Source organism: Miniopterus schreibersii (genome assembly GCF_964146895.1).
Source record: "Miniopterus schreibersii genome assembly, chromosome: 14".
Classification (NCBI taxonomy): domain Eukaryota; kingdom Metazoa; phylum Chordata; class Mammalia; order Chiroptera; family Miniopteridae; genus Miniopterus; species Miniopterus schreibersii.
The window spans coordinates 17,986,001-18,008,472 of NC_138114.1; the positions used below are offsets into that span (position 1 = coordinate 17,986,001).

General features: G+C 51.5%; 1 protein-coding gene across 2 annotated transcripts in view; it reads right to left on the bottom strand.

Moving 5' to 3' along the window:
• Nucleotides 1-588: 588 nt before the first annotated feature.
• Nucleotides 589-22,472, bottom strand: part of CHST3 (carbohydrate sulfotransferase 3) — a 38,067-nt gene continuing 16,183 nt past the window's right edge. For both annotated transcript variants that reach the window (XM_081158787.1, XM_081158788.1), the window contains exons 2-3: nucleotides 7,817-8,041; nucleotides 589-6,628 (exon numbers count right to left, since the gene is read on the bottom strand). In XM_081158787.1, the coding sequence (XP_081014913.1) occupies nucleotides 5,329-6,628; nucleotides 7,817-7,956 (1,440 nt within the window). In that variant the 5' untranslated portion in view covers nucleotides 7,957-8,041 and the 3' untranslated portion in view covers nucleotides 589-5,328. The remainder of the gene's footprint in view (nucleotides 6,629-7,816; nucleotides 8,042-22,472) is intronic.

A 22,472-nucleotide genomic window follows, 5' to 3' on the forward strand; every position in this document is an offset into this window, starting at 1 on the left:
CCATTACAATTTTTAGTGGAAAAGAGACTTAGAAATCTCCTCATGGGATTTTTGATTTTGTTGAAGGCCAATGAAATCTCGGGTGCTAGCCAATCAACGCAGCTGCTCCGAGTGAGAGGGCTGCCTTTTGAATCTCTAAAGGGCTTTTTGGAACAAAGGTTGTAAACCACTGATTACACCCCTCATTCTAAAGGAAGCTGGGGCTCAGATAAGGGAAGTTACTTACTTGTCCAAGGTTGGAGGGGCAGCTAATGGCAAAGCTGGGACTTGTCCCCAAGTCTCCTGACCTCTAGCCAATGCTCCTGTCCCTGCCCCATGATGCCTGGGTATTTATCTCTGATCTCATTCTTGCAACCAGCTGCACGCAGTCACCACCAGCTCTGCTGTCCTGGTGACATACAGAACATTCATCACGCCCCCTGCACGTGGCTATCCTTCCCTTGTGCCTCTCACTTCTCAGGAGTGGGCAGGGGTTCCCTCTGCGCTGCTTCATGCTAGAAGTTCCTCATTCCTACAGCTGCTAATTTTTATGATTGCTGTTCAGAGTAAATGCAAAAGAAAGACAGAGACACTTCTGATTTTGCTCATTGCATGTCTTCATCTTTAATTAAATAAGTCAAGTAAGCCATCAACTGATGGGTTCACATTCTGTTCCACAAAGCAGACCCTGACTGGCAGTGGCTGCCAGCTTTCTGAAGGGCAGCTCCTGTGTTTCCAGGATAAGGCAGATTGTAGCCATGGCAAGGACATCTGGGACACTGATGGCAAGGGGGCTGGGAGCAATGTGGCTGAGCAGAACGAGCTGCAAGCTACACATACACACATGTGGACACATATGTACACACCATGGTCACACATGGCCACGAAGGGAATTTCCTGTACCATGTGGCCACGAAATACAACACAGGGAGAGGTCTTGTCAAAAAGACAGTTTTCAGGATCCGGGAGGGAGCAGGGAAGCCATGCAGACTTGACCTAGAACTTAGAGATGAGATGGAGACTTCAGGAGTTGCCCAGATCAAGCCCAGTGTTGGAGGAAGCAGGGTACATGGGTGATTTTATTTCCCAAATAAAATACCCGATCTACAATATGAGCTAGGCTCACACTGATGGCAGTATGTCTGTATTCTTGGAAACATAACTGATTAGTCCCCTGGGCACAGTCATGAAATGACAAAGGACACAAGATCAAAGGATCTTGAAGCTCTTAAGACATCCGAAGTTGCCAATTCTGCTTAGTCCTTTTGAGGTAAAGAGCAGCTTGGCCTATTCCTGAAACTGCGACAGCTGAGAGGCAACGTGGCTGCATTCAGGAAACCCCTGGGCCTCCTCCCTCCCGTCCAGCTGGACCACATCCTGGGAATCTTCATAAGCAAACCCAGCAAGTTGAGGCCCCTGGATTGCAGTAGATGCTCCTACTTTCAGTTTGCACAGATCACAAGACCCACTCGGCTTCTGCAGCAGCCGTTTTCCCCACTCTCTCTCTCCCCTTAGCTCTCCCTGACTCAGGAACCCATCCTTCTAAGACCTGCCTTTCCTCTCAGCCTTTGGGGATTGCAGTGGAAGGGGACTGCCTGGGGCAGCAGCCACCCAGTCTGCTCCTGCTCTTCACCATCCAGGGCCTAGCAAGGCACAGGCCCTACAGTCAATTAAAACAGACCCTAGTGTGGGGGAGGGTCACCCAGGGCCGGAAGAGACCTTCAGAGTCAGGACCATCTGCTGCTTGCATCTCCTGTCTGCTGTCTAGGCCAAGCATCCATCTTCTTGTTCCATCACTGGACAGATGGCAGAGGTGGCAGAGAAAGATGCCACTGTAATGGGCTGAGTGGGTGACCTCTGCTCTTGGGGGTTTGCTCAGCAGCTGCCCCATTACGCCAGCCTCTGGCTGAGGGCACTGGCAGACAGGGAGTAAATTCATTAAACCATTTTTTTCCTGTTCACTTAGTTACTTATTTTCAAGTGTGTGCATCACACAAAGGGACAAAGGCTAGAATTTAGTCACATCTCTCAAGCTCAGCAATAACTAGGTGATAACCTGCAGGGGGCGTGCGACCGAGCTGCACATCTGTTTCTTTTTCCCTCTCCGTGGGGACGCAGGGATCCTGCCCCCGTCACCTGCTCCCCTGTGCCTTCAGCCACTCCAAGGTTTACAAACAGGCATAGAGGAGAAGCCAGGAATGGGCTGTGGCAGGGATGGCTTGTGGGTGTTAGACACTGCCCTGTCTCACCAAGGTCTGGAATGTTCTGAACTATTTATACAGTCCAGGCTACAGAGATCTTCTTCAAGAAGAAAAAAGTGAGCAAATGCTCCCTGCTGAATGGGCCTCTTGTTCTGTGGAAGCTGGTAGCTGCAGAGTGAGGCCTTAACTGCTCCCTCTGTCTCCGGGGGAGGGGGGGAGACGGGCGGGGGGTGGTGGTGGTGGTGGTGGTGCTGTGGAGTGAAGGTTCCCAGTGGATCAGCAGGAGCAGAAAAACCAGGACAAGGACCACCTTCCCCAGTGAAGTTCCATGCTGAAAACCCCAAAGGCACGACTTTAGGTCCCATGGAGTATAAAGGCAGCAGTCACCCCCACCCTGTCCTTCCCCAAACCCCAGGTTCCCAGAGTCCCGAGGCAACACTCATGTGAGTTGGGTCCTGTTTCAGACACCTGGGCAAAAGTCATACAGCAGGAAAGGGCCTTACTGTCGCATCTTCAAATCAACAAGAGGAAACCAAGGAATCTTCTTAAAAGTCTGAGGTGATATGACTCCTGCGGACTTGGTTTAGTCACCTCTTGCATTCTGAATCGTCTTGGAGCTTCCTTGTGTGTGGATGAGTGAAGAGTTCCTATTAGTATTAGTTTGTCTTTCTTGATTTGGGTACAGCTTTGAGTCCCTGCACATAATAAGGTATTTTCTCTCTTTCACAAAATAAATAAATTAAGTCAACTTGCAGTGTACAAATTGTCCATGTCCTGAGAAGTCCCAAAGGTCCACTCTCGGTACAGTCCTCAGAGCTCAAGGGTAGAGGCCTTGGCCCCAGACATAGAGAGGAAGAAGTCCGCTGTCCACACTAGGAGGGCCCAGGAAGAACCCTGGATAGAGGAGCCTGCCCCCCCCCCCCCGAAGGTGGGGACAGAACAGGGAGCAGGACAGGGGCTGGGAAAGAACCACCAGCACTTCTGGGGCTGCCAGAAAAGTCCTGGCCCCACTCTGTTCCAGGGTTAAGTTTTCAGAACTGGAGTCCCAAATTAGAGCCAGCTCCCTGCACAACTTATTCTTGGACTGGAAAACCTAGAGTGGAGACCTCCTTGAATGGCTGACGTTCATAGTGATACATGCCTGGCAACTCAGATAAGGCAGTTATAAGGGATCCCATAAGATGTCTACTATCCTCAACTTTTCAAAAGGCAGTTTTCAGCCAGGACACACCCCTTCCTTCCCCACAGCAACATGAGCTGGACTCAGATCCTGTATTTCCCTCATGTCCGTATTACTCAGCCTTCTGGGTTTGACAATGGGACTGATCTGACAGAGAGGTCACCCAGGAAATTGGAAACAGCCCATAGCGAACTGTTACAGCTTCCTGAAGGTTCTAAGATGGTACTGAGTTTTGCTCCCCGGGTTGGCGTGGGAGTGGGGAAAGGCCTCCACTTTGGGGACATTTGCTGCTTGGTGATAGGCCCTGACCCCCGGGAGTGTGACTGGGCCTGGGAGAGATGTTTAAATCTGGCTCTTCTTAGGGCAGGGTTGAGGGCTGCTAATTTATGCTGCTCCTGCACATGCAGCAAAGAATGCTGGTGGTTTCTGAGATTCGTTTCACATGAGTTCAAACAAAACAGCCCATGGGGCACTGTGGGTTGTCACACATTCACCTAAGCCCCAATCCTCCTGGGGGAAGGCTCTTCCTCCCCCTCCTCTCCCTCCAGCAAGAGCCAGAGTGCTTCCCACTGGTCCTTCCAGAGCCCCTGCAGCCTCTCAAGCACAGCTGCTTCCAAAAAGGCACTTCTGCAGAAACAAAAATGAAAACACAGCCACAAAACAAGCCATCAAACCATAAATACCCTAAAACACATACACACACAAACAGAAAAAAAATACCCAGTCCATCCTCAGTTAAGCAACACTGTTCCCAGAGCCCTAAAGGAGAAATTTCAAACACTAACCATGTAACCATGGTGACCAACCAGGAGGCTGACCTCTGTCCCCTGTCTTCTCAGGGGACGGGCTACCCTGATGTGAATTCTCCCTCAAGAGCACTCTGGACTGTCACTGGGGCTCTGCCCCACAGAGGCCTGGCTGGAAGGGGCAGGGCCCATGAGTTGCCTTTTGCTTCCAGAGACCACAGCTGCTCTGCCAGTCAGGCCTTAGGCAGCCTTCAAATATGGACATGTTCCAGGACACCAGTCAAGCTGGGATGGGGACTTCGGGCTGCAGTCACGAAGGGTCAACTATGCCACTTCCAAACACCCTGCCTGCCAGCAGCGAGGATGTGAATGGGCCAGAGGAGGCAGCCCTGAGACTCCAAGGTGGGCAGGGGCCGTGGACTCAGCAGCTCTGTGTGCACTGTTCATCACAAACAGTCCGAAAACCAGCCCATGGCCCATGACCATGTTTCCTTCCCCTGCTCCCAAATTAAAGGCTCCTCTTTAGGCTTGTGATACAGATGAACCCTATAAAGCCTGTGGGCATAAAGCAGTGGGAAGCTTGTCTGTTTATCTGTGTGTATGAGGAACTGTTCTTGTGATGTTTTCCAGTGTGTGTGGTGTGCCTGCAGGTGTTTGTCTTTATCCGTGTGTGTTCCGTAGCTCTTCACAGAGCCGATTCCATCAGTAACCAGCACAGCTATCCCATTTATGAAAATATTGAATTGGTAAGCCTCGACTGCCATCCTCTAACACCCTGGGCTGTCCCAGTCCCTCCCCAGGGACCCACCCAGAATCCACACCGGATTGCATAGAAATCCAGACTGAGGTCAGTGCCCACAGGGTCTACAGACATTTATGGGTGCTTCATGTATGTTTCTGTGTATGTGCACGCGTGTGTGTGTATGTGTGAGAGAGAGAACAAGAGAGAGAGAGACCGTCAGTAGGCTGAGGCCTGCCCCTTACGTCTGGGTTTGATGGCCCGAAAGAGGAAGAGCACTGTCCTGGTCTCAGCAACAAACCCCAGCGCCCCGCTGCGGGGAAGCTAGCTGGCTGGGGGCTACTTCTACAGCAGGGGGGCCTGCTCACCGCTCGGCTCCCCGCCATCCTCTGCGAGCGCCTCCGGCTCGGCTCGCGCTGGCCCGGGTGCGAGGAAGGCAGGGCGGGACTTTCACGAGGAGGGGTGCGCGTGGCCCCCGGCCCCCTACGTGACCCAGAAGGTGCCGCGCTCCTCCAGCAGGCTGACGGAGCGGTTGGTGAGCGAGGCGGCATCCCGCGCCAATCTGTAGCCGAAGAGGCGCATGGCGGGGCCGCAGGCGGCCTGCACCACCTGCGCCAGCTTGAAGGGCATGCTGAAGCGCCACTTCTCAAACTGCTCCGAGGAGTTCTTCTGCGTGGAGTAGATGCCGCTGCCGTCCTGGGAGCCCTGGGTGTTCTTCTGGATCCAGTCCTCCACCTGCGGGGTGAGGGGGATGCCCGCAAAGCGGTACATCTCGCGGGCCTTCTCCAGCGGCCTGCGCGCCACGTCCTCGTAGCGCACGAGCATGTAGCGGCCCCGCAGCCAGGCGGGCCGCCGCAGGCCCAGCTCCGCCGACACGCGGATGCTCTCGCAGTTGCCCCGCAGCCGCTGCACCTCCTCCTCCCTCAGCCGGTCCTGGCCCTCGGCCAGCCACTTCTTCCAGGTCTCGTACTTGCCGGCGAAGGCCACCATGCGGGAGGCCAGCACGGCCCGGGGGTCGCGCACCAGCTGGATGACCCGCAGGTCCAGCCGGGGGTCCTCGGCCAGCGGCTGCAGGAACTCCAGCTGCCGGATGCGCACGGCCTTGACGGCCATGTGCTCCTTGCGGCGGCAGGCCTCGGCCGCCAGCGTCACGTTGAGGGGCCCGCAGCGGCGGTTCTTGCAGTGGTACTTCTCGAAGACCTTCTTGACGAAGGGCGTGCACACCGGGTCCTCGCACAGGGAGCGGCTGGAGCCCCGGCGGAACATGAAGTGCGTCAGGTGGTCCTCCGGCAGCGGGCTGATGAAATGCTCCAGGACGTACAGGTCGCACAGGAACAGCTGCTTGAGCACGTCGCGGTAGACCAGGGCCGAGCCGGCCGCGTTGGCGCCTCCCGGCTCGAAGGTCACCTTGCGCTCGATGTGCCACAGCGGCTCGAAGAGGTAGAAGATGTTGCCCTGCTGGTTGAAGAACTCCCCCACGAAGGAGGAGCCGGTGCGAGTGGTGGCCATGAGCAGCACGTGGCGCCGGGGGCGGGCCTCTGCGGAGCCCGGCGGCTCCCGCTCCCCCTCCCCCCGCCCGCGCCCCGCCCCCCCCGCCGCCTCTTCCGCTGGCTGCAAGCCCAGCTGCAGGCTGAAGTTTCGCAGGCGGCTCTGCAGCTGCGTGAAGGCGGAATCAAGCTCACTCAGGGACAAGAGGGATGCGTTCTCGGCCAAGGCCAGGGCTGGGTCAGTGCTGTTGGCATCCGCCAGGGACTGGGGGATCTGCTTCAGCTTGTCTGAGACCCTGTGAGGACAAAGGGAGACCAGGGTCAGTAACTGACTGGGGACTCCATCCCCTGCGTGGCCTCCCAGGCTGATCACCCAAAGCCTATCTTAGCTGGGTTTCCCCAGAAGCTGACTTTGAGGCAAGGATTTGAGGGTAAGTAGTTGATTTGGGACAGAGTTACAGGCCAGACTGGTAGAGGGGTAGGGAAGTGACGTGAGGAGGAGAGTAAGTCCGTAAAGGATGAACAGGCTACTCCTGTGGGCAAATCGCCCTGCCTGGGGCCCTGAGCGCCAATGTGGAACACACCTTAGGATTCTCTCTCCGGAGGGGCGAAGCTCCCTGCTCGCCTTCGCTGAGGGCTGCACCCAGAGCACTTCCTCCCCAGTCCTTGCACCTTACTAGTGTGCAGGGGAGAGAAGTTCTTGGGTGAGAGTGGCAGGGGCTTGAAGTAGAGCCCCGTAGGCACAAACTGGAACAGTCCATGGGGAGCAACACAGTGCCCTGGCTGACTCAGCGTAATTCCTACCTATCTTGGTTGATGCTTTCTTGCAGGGGCTGTGCCTGGGAGAGCGGGTCTAAAGAAATCTTTCTATGTCTAGCAGGCCTATTGGCTGGGCCACTGCACACAGCCAGACACTGAGAACTCTAGGGGGAAGCGTTCCCAGTGTAGCCTATGTGAGTGCACACCCCTGGAGTTGAGCAATACACAACCTGGGCAGCTGCACATGGCATCCCTGCTCACCCTCATCCATGACTCTGGATGAGTAGAGGGGACGTGCTGTTAATTTCAGGCATCAGCCTAGGCCAGCAAGTTAACTCATAATAATAAACCACAGCCAGCAAGCACTGGACACCAACTATGTGCCAGGCACTGGGCTAAAAGCTTCTACACTTCCTCATTTAATCTTTACAGTAAGGTAGGCCCCACCATTAGCCAAGTTTCAGAGAAGAGGAACTTAAGACAGAAAAGCGAAGTAATGTGTCTAAGCTGTCAGAGATAGAAAGGGCCAGAATTAGGATTCCAGAGCAGGTTGCCTGTGTCCAGAACCCAAATCACCACCGAGGACCTGTGCACGACCCACTGCCCGGGCACAGGAGGGGTCTGATGACCACTGGTTGAAGGATTGCCTTCGCAGGCCCAGAGTACCCTACAGCTACGTCTCCCCTGCCCCCCTTGATAAGGAAGACTTATGCTGCATCCCTCACCTCGATATGATTTTATTTTCCTTTTCAATAAAGACAAAAACCACCACCACAAAAGCCAGGAAAAGGGCATATTTGCTTCTCATTCTCAGACTGTGCAGAAAGTCCCGGCAGTCCTGGGGCAAAGCAAGTCCTTTCTCCATGGGGAGGTGTGGGGCCGTGGGCACTCAGCTCCGGGACAGCACTCGGGGCCTGGCTCCTTGTCTTCAGGTGGGGGACACCCTCATCCTGTGGAGAGACGGGCTGTCAGGACACCCTTGTCTGTAGATGAGAATGAAGAGGAGCTTTTCCACCAGACTTTTGAGGGTCCTGGTCCTGCTTAGCAGCCAGAACCCTGGAAGCACTCTCCTAATGGATTCTGCCCCAAAGAGATTTGAAATCTGGTCATTTAAAATGTTCATGAACCCTCTGATTCATCCATGCCACCTCCATCAGTTTATCCTTTGACCTCACACATGACTCAAGGGCAAGTATATGGACAAGAATGCTCCTTGTAGTACAAATATATGCAATAGCAAGAGACTGCAGACACCAAGTAAAAGTGATGGGAGAGGATTGATGCTGATGGGAGTAATCTATCTATCTATCTATCTATCTATCTATCTATCTATCTATCTATCTATCTATCATCTATCGTAATTTTATGTATATAGCAAGCTGCAGACACAATGTGTTTATATAGAGCAGGGTTTCTTAACCTTAGCACTATTGATATTTTGGACCAGGTAATTCTCTTTTGTGGGAGCTCTCATGTGTATTGTAGGATGTTTAGCAGCATCCTTGGCCTCTACTCATTAGATGCCAGTAGTGTCCTCTCTGCTCTGATGTGACAATCAAAAATGTTTCCAGACATTGTCAAATAAATGTCCCCTGGGCAGGAAGGAGGTGCAAAATCATCCCAGGTTGAGAACCTCTGATGTAGTATAATCCCATCTGAACAAAAATGTTTTCCAGTCAGAGAAAAATATAGGTGCTGAATGTAAATAGACTGTGATGATGGGGATAGACAAGGTCTCATAACCAAGGGCTGGGGAGGTCAGGAGAGAAGGGTGGGGGAGTCTTATGTTTGCTGTATAACACTGCACTGTTAGAAATTTTATAATATGTTAATTTTTAAAATTAACCATAGCATATGAATTCTAACAGAATCCTTCTCATGGCCTTGGCCTTCAGGTCTCAGCTTCCTGGGGCAAGTTGTCCCATGGGACAAGTTAGGGCTCCCCGGCCCTGCCACTATACAAAAACTTTGTCATGAGACAACCCTCCTTATAAGGACTTGTTCAATGCTGATCATCCCTTCACGGAGGACAAGGAATTTGTCTTTCACTTTTCTCTTAGCATTGGGCCTGGAACACAGGAGACACTCATGCATGTTGCTAAATGATAGAAGAGATAAAGGAATAAGTGGCCTTCAGTAGAAGGTGTATATATTTTTTAAAGCTGGAGCAAATGCAGCATTGCCCCATGGAGCCTGAATCACCATTTATTTCATTCTTGCTGTCTGTCACACACCTGTTTTGCACCATGAGCCCCAGATTCCAGTACAACATCCCCTTCTGAAAGTCTACCCCTTTCTCCACAGGAAACGGTCTGCTCTAAGTATGGAAAAATCTTACTGTGACCTCGTGCAGGGCACCCAGGACCATTCCTGTATCTGGAAAAGATGGATTTTTCCCTAGGGAAGTAGCTGGTATTGACATGGGGGAGTGGGAGAGTAGGAAGGTGAATCCCAGGGCTACAAAGTAGTCACACAATGGAAATAGCTTCAGGGACAGCCAGGAAATCTGTCCTTAGAGGAAAGCAGTGAGGAAGGGGTTCTGCATGTGAGATGTGCACCCTGGCAGCTGAATGGAGGTCCCAGGTGTGCAGGGCAGAGTGGTGGTGGGGCAGCTGGCAGCTCTCCCTAATGGGGAACTGGGGGTGCTTCCTGAGTGTGGGTGGGTAGAGAGGGACCTGGAAGGAAGAGGGCTGAAAGGACAGCTCCAGGGCAACTGGAATATTCCTACCTCTTCCAAAATTTTCTGGGCCTTTTCCCATGCACTCTAAACAAATATTTCTTGAGCACCTACTGTGTGCCAGCCTCTGGTCTAGGCACTGGGGATACAGCAGTGAACAGGCAGACCCAGTCCATGCCCTCATGGGGCTTGTACTCTGGTTGGAAGGGCCAGCTGGAATGCTACCAGCTAAAGTTTATTGAATGCTTACTACTTGGTGCCAGGTGCCATGCTGAGCACTTGATTTGCATTTCCACATCAAATACTCACAAAAATTATATTACAGATGAGGAAACAGAGATTGAGAAAGGTTAAGTAACTGGCCCAAGGTTCCTCTAGCAGTGACCTGATCACCCCTGCCAGATCCAGGTCATTCAAGTTTCTTAATGCTCCCCAGTGACCCCCTCTGTAGCACATATGGTAGGGCTTTCTGCTGATGGTCTGTCTCTCCCAGACTGCAAGCTCCCTAAAGTCAGGACTAGCATCTAGAATGGCACCCGGCATATGCCAGCTGCCCAACAAATCAGTGGTGAGTGAAACTATCAGAGCTGGTGCCTGCTCGCTGCCTGGCTCGCTGCCTGGCAGGCTGTCGGCATGAGTTTGCAAAGTGACTGGTAGGACCATGTTCCCATGCACCCTGTTTAGCCCATTGTGGGTGTGAGGCTGCCTGTCCTACTGAGAGGGGGGGCTCAACAATGAGTCTGCAGAGCACAGGTGTTGAAATCCTGACTTTCCGCCCTGTTAGCTCTCGGCTGAAAGTTGCCTGGGTCTGATGGTGGGAGGGAAGCAGAGGAACTGAAACCAGAAGTCCCGGGTTCCAGTCCTCCCTGTGTATCTACCATGCTTTGTAACCCTGTATAAATGACTTAACCTCTCTGGGCCTCAGTTTCTTCACCTGTAGCATGAAAAGGGCAGTACCTACTGCATCAGGTTGCTGTGAGGAACAGTATCTGGTGTGTGGTAAGCATTCAGGAAATACTAGAGAGGGAAGGAAAGGTGGGGTGGGACAGGGTGGTTGTCCTCTCTGTCTTCGCCCTTCTGAGTTAACATCTTTGATAAGATTTAGAAGTTTGGTTGCCCTGATGACAAAGCTTCTGAACCTTCTCCTCCCCTCCCTTCCAGGCACTGTTTATTTGAGTTGACATCCAGCCTCACTCCCCAAATAATACAGGGTTCCTAAGAACTCTATGGCATTGCCCTGAAAGGAGACACAGGGGTGAAAACTCTCTGACATGAAACACCAGGCAGGCTGTTGGCCCAAAAGGCAGGTGGGTGGGTGTGGGGCATGAGCAGCAGGTGAGGGAGGTTTAGAGGTCCCAAGTAGCATGTGGGAGGTCCCTAGACCCAGGAGGTAGGAGAGGGTCATAGGTGCCAGGAGGTCACAGAGTCCTGAGCAAGAAGGACAGGTCCAGGATGGGGTCACTAAGCGAAGCTCCAGGCAGAACCTGCCCTGCAGGAAGCCCTCTGCTAGAAGTGGGTCTGTGACATCTGTGACACAGGACGGACCTTCATGCTACCTCCCTCCCCAACCCAGTGCACAGGCCAGACCTGCTCCTTTGCTTAGCTCATGGGAAGAATGAAAAATTTCTTCCTTCTCTTGGTGGATGCCGCCTCCCAGGGGAGTTCTCGATACCTTTCCTCCCCACAGCACCCAGCAATGATGTGACAGCCAAAGGAAAAGGGGGCGACCCCCTGCTGGGATGCCAGCAGAGGTAACATTTCCAGGGCACCTGGGCCAATGGTGAAGGTCAGGGGCAAGTGCCAGCCCAGTTCTGCCTGGGTGCAGAGTGGTGGTGGGACAGCTGCCTTTAGCCCGCTTATACCCAGTGCTCAACTCAAATGTCCCCTCCTCCGAATCCTTCCCTGACCACAAACCTGACCTTGACCATTGCCCCTCCCCCATCACTTTCCCTCTCAGCTTCCTGCCTGTTGCCTTCTTGATGGAAATGTACGTGCTTACTGCCTATTTTGGCCACCTGAATGTCGGCCCCAGGAGACCACAGCGTCACATATCTGCTCTGCTTCTGTGTTCCATGCCCAGAATCCCAGTGCCTGTCTGTGGGTCGGGCACAGAGCCACTGTGCCACAGTACTTGGGGGTAAATGGAAGAATGTCCTTCCTGAAGGTTTAGCCCAGTGTGAGATGCTCGATCATTCTAAATTCATTGGAAATAAGAAGAAAAGCAGGTGTTCCCTATATGAGGGACCCGTGTGTGTGCGGTGCGTGTGCTATGAGTATATACCTGAGTGTGTTCTGTAGGCGTATACTATGGGTTGTGCTACGAGTGTGTACTGTAGGCAAAACTTCATGCTTAGCGCTTCACATACATTAGTCTCTTGAATGATCATATGGATCTGGGATGCTGTTTTGAGGATGAAGGAACTAAACTTTGGGGCTTTCAGTTCAAGCTTCTACAGCTATGCGCTAATAACGGGGAGAACAGAAAACAGCCGAAGGCACCCAGACGGATTGTAGTGAGGGAACTCTGGAAAGAAAGTGGGCTGTGAGCAGAGGTCCTAACCTCCAAGCACAGGCATCCCTCCCCACTCTCCCTCAGGCGGCCTTTCTGCTCAAGCCTCCCTCATGGCCTGGCAAAGGGCCCTCACTAGACAACAGTTTTCTACTTGGATGGCTTCCAACTAGGCCCTTGGCTTCAGTGGGCCGTCCACTGAGGCTCCAAATGGACTGCAGCCCACCCCTGGCTCCTGGGGAAGGTAGGGTCCCAGAGTCTGCTGCAAATGGAGCTCTGATAAGGGACAGGCCCTGCCAGACATTGCATCAGGCTGCAAAATTCCACCCGTCATAGTGCTCAGGCCAAGAGCACGGTAAGGCTTGGGGCCTCAGCTGTTGTAGGCCCTGCTCACACAGCGTTTCCACCAGGCAGGAGGGGAGCAGCCCAGAGGAGAGGGCCTGAGAGAGGGCCAGAGCTGAGAGGGAGGAGGCTCTGTGGGCAGGGATGGCAGCAGTGAACCCCATGGTGGGTAAGCTCCGAATCAACCCATGGGCTACAGTCCTGGGGGGCCAGAAGGCTGCCTCAACCATGCCATGCTGCCAAGCTCCTGGGAGGGGAGAGCTTGGGAGGGTTTGTATGAGTCGTCTCTGGATGCCCTGGAGAGTGGAGAGAGAGGCAGGACAGGGAGAGGGAGCTCAGAGGTGGGGCTTGCCTGTGTTGTGGACAATTTTTGCTTGGGGAACACAGAAGTCCATCCAGTGGCCTGTCAGGCTAGGTTCTGTTTCACAGTGAGACATCCAGAGGTGGCTTGGGAGGGATCACGGCTCCCAGTATCTGAAGCTTAGTGCCTGAGAGGTAAGTAAACGCCCTGCGGCTGTTGGATGAACCAATGAGTGAAGGAAGAAGAGAAAGAATGAAGAATGAATGAATGAGTGAATGCCTGGCTGATGCTTCCCTGGGCAGCTCGGGGCTGTCATTCCCCCCAAGCACCTCACACCCCAGGGTTCTAGCTTCCTCTCCCAGAACAAACCCATCCATAACCTTCTATGGGCACCTGTCCAACCTTAGCCAAGACAGAACAGAAGCAGCCAAACGTGAAGGTATGTGTCACCTGAGTGTCAGTGGACATCCAAGAACTGATGAGAAGCTGTGGGCCAGAGCCCAGACATGGACCATGCGGCTGAGAGCCAGCCTGGTGGGGGTGGGGCTGCCATGGACTGAGGGAGCCAGCGCTGGCTGGGAAAGACCCAGCTGCCCCTCAGCCCTGTTTTGCTGTGTGGGGATCTGGGGGAGCACACTCTTTACCCCAATTTGACACAGTCACTTCATCGGGGCCCGCTCAGCTGTGTGAGCGACATATCCTGTGCAAACCCCAAAGCCGACAGCTGCACGAAATACAGGGCCCCAGAGAACAGTCCCGGGCCTCCCAGGCAGCGAAGGCACTTCCCATGCCTCCAACGCTGAACCCTGGGCCCTGGGCCAGTTTGGAACTGACCCGCTGCTTAGGCTTTGCTGCATCTGGCTGATCAGGAGCTGCAGTGGAGGCTGGCGTCCAGGACGCCCATAACCATGCAGCCAGGCGGCCTGGTGAGGAGTATGCTGGCTCGTTTGGAACCATCCTGGATGTGCGCCAAGATTCATGGCCAAGGATGCACCCAGCCCTGCAAATCCAACATGTCAGAAGCACCTCGAGTGTCCCACCAGACGGGGCTGGCTGGCTAATTGCATTAAGTGCATTTTTAACACGGGTTAAAAATGTTGCACAGCTACAAAAATGGAATAGTAAGTGATGATTCTTTCCATTTTATGCTCTTTTATGGTGTGTGAATTTTTGATGACCATGCACATGTATCACTTTAATAAGTTTTAAAATCTAATCTGAAACTTAAAAAGAGAAATGTAAGATCACTGTGGAAGTGGTGTGGAAAATGCACTGGACGAGGCCGGGGGACCAGTTAGTTCTTTCTGCAATGCCAGGAGAGAGGTGGCATCCTGAGTAAGCGGTGGCAGAGGGGCCAGGAGGGAGGGTAGATACATGAGACATGAAGGAAGCTGACGCGATGCCCATGACATGCACAACATGTATGAGCCTTGAGGATAGTGCCCTAAGTGAAATAAGACACAAAGGACAAATATTGTAGGGTTCCACTCACATGAGGCACCTAAAGGAGTCAAACTCATAGAGAGGAAGTAGAGGGTGGTTGCCTGGGCCTGGCGGGGGTGGGCTGGGGAGTTAGTGTTTGTATAATGGGGACAGGGTGTCAGTCTGGAGATGGATGGTGGTGATGGGTGCACAACAGTGTGAATGTGCTTAATGCCACTGAACTGTACATTTAAAAATGGTTAAAATAATCAATTTTATAGTGTGTATTTTCTACAGTAAAAGTAAATAATAAGTAAATGGTGATGCTTATCGGTAGTGGGAAGAAGGGGCTCTTCCCTTGGACAGTGGTCTGATTCTCCGCTACCCACAGTGCCTGGCACGGCAGCTGGCAGAGCGCCTGGCACATGCAGGGCTCAGTAATATTTGTGAAGTGAGTGAATGGAGCCAGACACTGTCTTGAAGAGTTAGCTGTGGTTTCCTGGAGGTTGGTCTTCTCTTCCCCAGCACTAGAGTTGTACTGGGCACATAGAAGACACCACTGATAAAAGAATATTGGCATAAAGTTCATTTATTGCACAGAAAGATGTTCACATCATGATGCTGCACTGAAAAAGGACACACCAGTAGCTAAAGTAGGGTCCCATTTAAAAAAAAAAAAAAGTGTGTGTGTACACAAATATATAGATAGTGAGACAGACACCCTGGAAAAGTCTGAACAAGTTTACAGTGATTCTCTCTGCAGCTGTGGGTACCCTTGACTTCCTTGGGAAAGGATCGGAGACCTGCGTGGTTTCTTCATCTGCAAACGGGGACAGTTACAGCATCTACTGTAAACAGTGGTCACGAGGAATTCAATAAGATGCTAGTGAAATGCTTAACCCAAGCTGAAGACGTAAGTGGACTAGTAAGGAACCACTCACCCTATCTTTACAGATGCAGCAGATTCTGTGGCTTCTGCACTGGTGGCAAGTATTGGAATGGGGGGGGTCTCAGTCTCCTCAAAATAGCAAAATGAAGGAAATAGTGATATCCTGACCTGACCACCAGCTGGAAATGCCCCTCAGGCCACCACCCACTCATTTATGGATGGCATTTGGCTCTGGGCATCTCATCTTGGCTTCATCTGGAGATAAACTCAGTGACTTTCCCCATCCCAGGCACTGCAGCCACCTGTAGCCCTGGGGCAGCTGGGCAGACAGAGAGAGACCCAGAAACACCATAGGCAGACCCCTCTAGAATGCTCTCTTCCCAGCCTCCCTGTAGGCCAGAACTGCTCACAAATTCCACACGGCCCTACATGGTCAGGAAGGGCTGAGCACACTAAGAATGTGGCCACACACCCGGCTGGCGTGGTTCAGTGGCTAAACATCGACCTATGATCCAGGAGATCGAGGTTCGATTCCTAGTCAGGGTACATGCCCAAGCTGCAGGCTTGATTCCCAGTAGGGGGCGTGCAGGAGGCAGCTGATCAGTGATTCTTATCATTGATGTTTCTCTCTCTCCCTCTCCCTTCCTCTCTCTGAAATCAATAAAGACAAAAAAAGAAAAAAAAAAGAGTGTGACCACAGGAACAACAGGAGTCATGGGGTAGGGGTGGGACAATGGACCCTTGCAGTGCAGCTTTCTTTACTCTGACTGTCGAGTAGGACATGCACTTGGGCTTTAGGCCTCAGAGCTATCAGGCTGAGGACAAGCTCAATACCAGTGCATTTTCCCTACAGGACAGAACCATGTTGTTAGCAGAGGCTCTAACATTGGTTATCTACAGAAATTCAGGCTCAGAGAGGGGAAGTGCTTGGCCATGGCATACAACTGGATGGGAACAATGTTCGAACTACTAGTAGCTCTGTCTCCTAGGTTAGTGGTGGCCCTGCCCAGCTTTATCACCTTGACTCTCATAGCTTAGCCCACTCAAGACCCTTCAGCACAGGGATGGCAAATACATGGCACACATTCCAACACTCAGCAGTCCTGTGCCTGGAGCAGACATCACTGATCAATCACCATCCTCTTCAGCTGAGAGTAGGTGTAGCCTCACAAGCCTTCTCAGTGCAGTGCCAATCCATTAGAGTTGGCATGTGAGATAAAACCAGTTTGCCCTCCCAACTTGATAGGATCCTTAGTGGTTACCAAACAGAATTCCTCAGCACCTCTTAGTTCAGCATTCTACCCAGCAATGCCAGCCCAAATCCCAAGTCTCTTCTCACATAAACCCTCCATTCAAACACATGAATCTTGTACAGCCATCCTCTTAAGCCTTTCATTTAGCCGATAAAGCCCTTTACTGAACAAAATACCACAGGTTACAATTAATGGTGAGGTTACTAAGAACAGTATTCATGTACCCAACTTTGCCAAAGACACTGCTTTTTGAAAAGAGCTGCAATGGATGCAAGATTCTCATAATTCCACCTTTCCCCTCTCTTGGCTTGCACTTTCCTGAACGAGAGAGGAGGTGGAGCTGCAGAGAGCCTAGGAAACTGCACAGAACAAGTGCCAATCCACTCCGCACCACAGCTGGCACGGACCTTTACGTGGCTAATTTTATGTTATTACTCACATGCCTTTATATGTTTTTATGAATAAGAGCCAAAATTAAAAAGTCTCCGGGCTTCCCCACAAAATGTTTTTTTGGGTTTTTGGAAAATGTGGGCAAGTCCACTGGAGTGTGTCTTGAGTGTGAACACAATCTGCTATGGGTATTAGAACAGAGAAAGGTTGAGCCAGTGCCCTAAGAAAGCATATGAGGACAAATTGGGACAACATGCGGTGCCATTTTTCCACATATTAGATTGAAGAACAAACTGTTCTATAGAATACTGTGCGGGTGAAGTTTGGGGAAGCAGCCTGGTGCTCAGCAAGTGCCCACATGCCCTCCGCCTTCCCCAGTCTCCCTTGCAGTTAGGTGGAGGCCACATGACCAGGTTCTGATTAGTGGGATGCAGGTTAAAGTGATGTAAGCCACTTCAAGTCCTGGTCCTTACAATGATCCCACACATTTCCCCTGGCCCTCCCTCTCTTGCTGTGGCAACACTGGAGGCTGCATGTGCCAACTGGCTTAGCACAAGCTGGAAGCAGCCCAGATCCTGAGTTGCTGCTTAGAGAGCCAGCCAACCTGCATCAGATGTGATGCAAGTGAAAACCAAGCCTTTGCCGTGCTAAGCCACTGAGATGTGAGGGTCTATTTGTTACTGCAACATAGCCTAGCCTGTCCTAACACATAGGATTCTCTCATGATGTTGATAGGAGTGTCTGTTTGAAGGAAAATTTAGCAAAACCATCAGAGTTTTAAATATGTACTCTCTTCAGCCCTGTGGAAACCCTAGAACTACACTTCCAGGAATTAATCTTGTGGATACACTTGCACAATTATAAGGACACACACAACAGCAAACTGTTTATAATTGCAAAAGACTAAAATGACCTTAATGTCTGTGAATAGGCAAAAAAGCCCACCAAAAAATCCAAACACTAGTTAGATAAATGATAGTACATTTATCGTGCAATACTCTGTAATGATTACAAAGAAAGAGGTAGGGGCTGATGTGAAATGCTGTTCAAGCGATGAGTGATACAAATGAGGGGCAAGAGTGTGTGTGGTGTACTACCACCTGTAAAAACAGGGACATTTCCCTGAATGCTGGGACATGCTTTGAATATCTCTAGAAAGAGAAACAAGAAATTGGCACGAGTGGTTGAGGGAACTGAGAAATAGGGGTGAGAATGGGGACCCACTTTTCACTTATACCCTTTGAATTTGTTACCATTTTTATTTATTATCTTTTCCAAATAAGAGGAAGTAGTTATAAAATAAATTGAAATAAATAGAGTGTATGGAGTTGTGTTCCAATCTATTGCCCTGTACAGCAAGTCCTTGAATAACGTCATTTCGTTCAACGTCATCTCATTACAATGTTATGAAAAATTTGATTCCCAGCTGGGGCCATGTCCGTGTGGAGTGAGCACACTCTCCCCATGTCTGCTTGGGTTTTCTCTGGCCCTCCAGTTTCCTCCCATGTCCCAAATATGTGCACGTGGGGTGACTGGCGTGTCTCGATTGTCTGTGTCGGTGTGTGTGTGTGTACGCGCCTGCCACGGAAGGGTGTCCTGTCCAGGGGGGAGGCCAGCCTTGCACCCTGAGCTGCCAGAACAGTCTCCGCCACCCGAGACCCTGAACTGGAATAAGCGGGTCAGAAAATAATTATCTTATTTGTTTTTAGGAATCTTTCTTAAATGTATGTATAGCTCACACTTAATTCAAAGTTATTATTAGAAATGTTTGGCGTCTTTATTTAGAAGATGTGGCCAGAAACGTGCCATAGGAACTTAACTCACGTTTATAATCAATTAGCCTGTGGTGAAACTGGCTTCATTATACATCGTTTCACTTCAAGTCGCAGCTTCCAAAAACCTACTGATGACATTAAGGGAGGACTTACTGTACAGTTAGTGCTTACAATTTACTTTAATGACAAGTTGCCTAAGAAACTTGTGATGAACTTAACCCAGCTCAAGCGAGAAGGGGCTTGACAAAGATGGGGAGTGTACCAGGCTACAGCATCTTGAACCAAAGAACGCTGTTGAGCTGAGGACAGCAAATCGTTTCCATCCCACGAGTTCAAGCCAACAGGCTGGTCCTGGCTGCCTGGAGCACTGCGATGAGATTAAGTCTGAGGTCAAGCTTATTTTCCGCGGCCTGGAAACACCTGGACATGGCCCTTGCCAAACACGTTCAGGCTTCCCAGCTGGGAGGGCAAATCAATTTCAAAAGCCCCGGCCAAGGCTAATCAATTCGGAGCGGCTGCCTGGAGTGTTGTATTTGGAAAGGCAGGTGGATATCCAGAGGGAGAGTGCTGGGACTGCCTGGTGACGACTGCCCTGGCCATAGGGGCAGCGTGGCTGTGGTGCCTCTGCCGAGTCAGCTTGAGCACTGCTTTGGAATCCTGACAGCAGGTGAGAATCACCTGGGAGTTTCCGAAATCACTGAGGCCTGGGTGCCACCCCAAGAGTTATGACTGACTTGGTCTGGTATGGCTTGGCATGAGCGTTTTAAAGCTCCCCAGGTGATTCTAACCTAGAATCAGAAAGATTGCGAGCCATGTCTTAGAGCACCCAGCTTCCTGAGCCTCTCGGAGCAAGAGCACCCGCCTGCGTGTGCATCGCTCAGCAGCCAAACTGGCAGGGGCCTGTCATCTCCTGCTGGCCAGGGACGATGCTGGACGCTGGACGCTGGACGAACAGGCCTGTGGTCCTTGCTTTACTCAGGACGTAAGTGCTTGGGGGAGTTTCCAGGCTTGTGTTTGTGGAGTCCATTTAAAACCTGCTCCCCTATACCGTGTTGCAGAGGGGAAAACTCAGGCTTTTTTGCTTCCTGTGTAGGGAAAACCCAGTTCTTCCCCGTTGTGTTTCTTCCCTGTGTGTCTCCTTTACTTTTACCTAGAACACGACTCTGGTCACCAAATGTGTGGGTTCCCCCCATTACGACAACCAAGCAAGCCTCTGACAAATTGTAGGTTGTGCTACAGTCTGACTAAATTCTGACACCTGTCTATGTAGGGACAGTCTCCCGGGTCACGGCTCAGTCCCATAAAGCTGCCCCTCACCCCCAACCCGAGTTGCCTCGTTGGAACGAGAGGTGCCGTGAATGCTCTCATCACTCAGGAGGTCACAAGGTTTCGGAAGCTCTGTGCCAGGGACTGGGATCCCACCATGGACACTACCCAGCAGGAAAAAGGCACAAATTGTTGCTACACACAGCAACTTGGATGGATTTCAGGGGTATTGAGTTGAGTGAAAAAAAAACAATCTCAAAGGTTACATACTGTATGATTCCTTTTATTTTCATTTTTTGGTTAATCCTCACCTGAGGATTTTTTCCCACTGATTCTTTGAGAGAAAGTGGAAGGAAGGGAAGGGGAGGGGGAGAGAGGGAGAGAAACATCGATGTGAGAGGGACACATCGATTGGTTGCCTCCCGCGCACCCCCCCCCCCCAGGGCCGGGGATCGAGTCTGCAACCCAGGTACCTGTTCTTGACGGGAATCGAACCCACAGGCTGACGCTCTAACCACTGCGCCCGCCAGCCAGGGCTGCATGATTCCATTTTTATAACATTCTTGAAATGGCAAAATTATAAGAGAAGAACAAATTAGTATGGCTAAGAGTTAAGGAAGGGCTGGAGTGGGAGGGAAGTGGGCAGAGCTATAAAAGGGCAACACAAGGGGTCCTTATGGTGAAGGGAATGGTCTGTATCTGACTGTATCAGTGTCGGTATGCTGGTTGTGATATTGAACTAGAGTTTTCTAAGATGTTACCATCAGGGGAAGCTGGATAATGGGCTCATGGGATCTCTCTGTATTATTTCTATAATCATCTCAAAACTTAAAACATTTAATTGAAAGGAAAAGGAAACTAGCTCCCACCACACTAGGCAGGGTTTAAAGAGATCTTCGGAAAATGGAGCTAGAGGGGGTAATAAGACTGAGCAGAATGGTCTTCTTGGGGCAGAAGAGAGAACTGGTTAAATCCAAACTACAACTCCGAGTTTGGCGTTTTGTAGAATTATGGACTGGTGACCCTCCTGGGTCCATTCACATAAGGACAGGCTTGGGGACTCTTTGAGGGGGAGGCCGAGTGAGAAAGCAGTACTTGAGAAGGAAGTCCCATCCTCACAGTAGGGGAAAGAAAAAGAGGGGTACAGGACTCTGGAGGGAACAACATGATATCCGACCCCTCCATCAACGGGAAGACCTGGTGGGAGCCCTAGTTAGAGAGGAGCTGGGAGCAGGCATGGAGTCCCTGGGAGACCTCAGCAGGCCAGTCAGGCACAGGCCTGGAGTGAAGGAGATCTGGGCACCATGCTAACTGTGCAACACCGGCACTCAAGGGTTGGTGAGACTTGGGCACCTCTGGGTTATCTCTGAACTGCTGGTGGGACTTAACAAGGGGCAAAGCGAGCTTCAGGCTGCTTTATGGAAATTCTGCAGGTCCCAGGCAAGGAGGAGGAGAAGGGTTTGAAGAACTCAGGTGGAACTTTTTAAAAGTGCAAACATTTGGGAAAGTATCTAGTGAACCTACAGATGCTAAAGGCTCACATTCAATAACTAAATTCATCTGCCGAGTCCTTAATGAACCAGGCACGTTCTGAACACTTCACACACATACAGGTATTCAGTCCTGAGAACAACCTGTGAAGAAGGTACCGCAGCATCTTCTTAGATAATAACCACAACCTCCATCTAAGACCAGCAGAGGCCAAACAACTTGTCCTCAGTGGCAAGGTAGAGAGCTTGGATTTGAACGTGGGCAGTCTGGCTCAGAGTCCATGAATTCAACCCCTCTGCTGTATCACTGAGCAAGCAGTTAGCCAAAAATTGGAGCTGTACAGCAGTGGGCAGCTCAGAGTCCTGGCCAGGAGCTGATCTGCCAGGACCTGTCACCAACTTGCTGTGCGACTTTGGACAACTCTCTGGACCTCTTAATGTCTCAAGCTCCTCCAAATACAAGGTTCTGATAGCCTTGAAAGAAACATGCTTTGGAGGCACAAGGCCACATTTCATCTCCCAGGAAATGGGAGCCCACTGGCCGTCCCAGATAAGCAGCTGTTGCTGACAGCAGGGAACAATGAATAGAATGCTGCTCCTGGCCCCAAAGCTGCATTTCTACAAGGCAGCTGCGTGCAGGCCAGACCCCCGAGACTGAGCATCCCTGAGATGACACCATGAAATGCAGCGGAGGAGACCAGGACAGCGTCCTGCGGGCTCCATTTCTCCAGAATCAATTTCAAACTCTTCCACATGGCATTCCACCTGGGGACAACCTGGCCTGCCCTCGCTTTCCAACTGGTCTCCACACCCTCCTTCCCCCTGCCCCACAGCCTCCCTCTGGCCAAATGGGCCACACCATTAGCAAAGGACACAAGGATAGAACATGGCAGGGCTGGGATCTGAGCCCAGGTCTGCCTGGTTGCAAAGGGGCACAGTGTGGTGAGGTGCAGAGAACACTGATTAGGGGGTCAGACACACCTGAGTTCTTCCTGGTCCAACTCTACCACTCACCAGCTGTGTGATCCCAGGTGACTGCCTCAGCTGTAGACAGGGTTAGCAGCCCT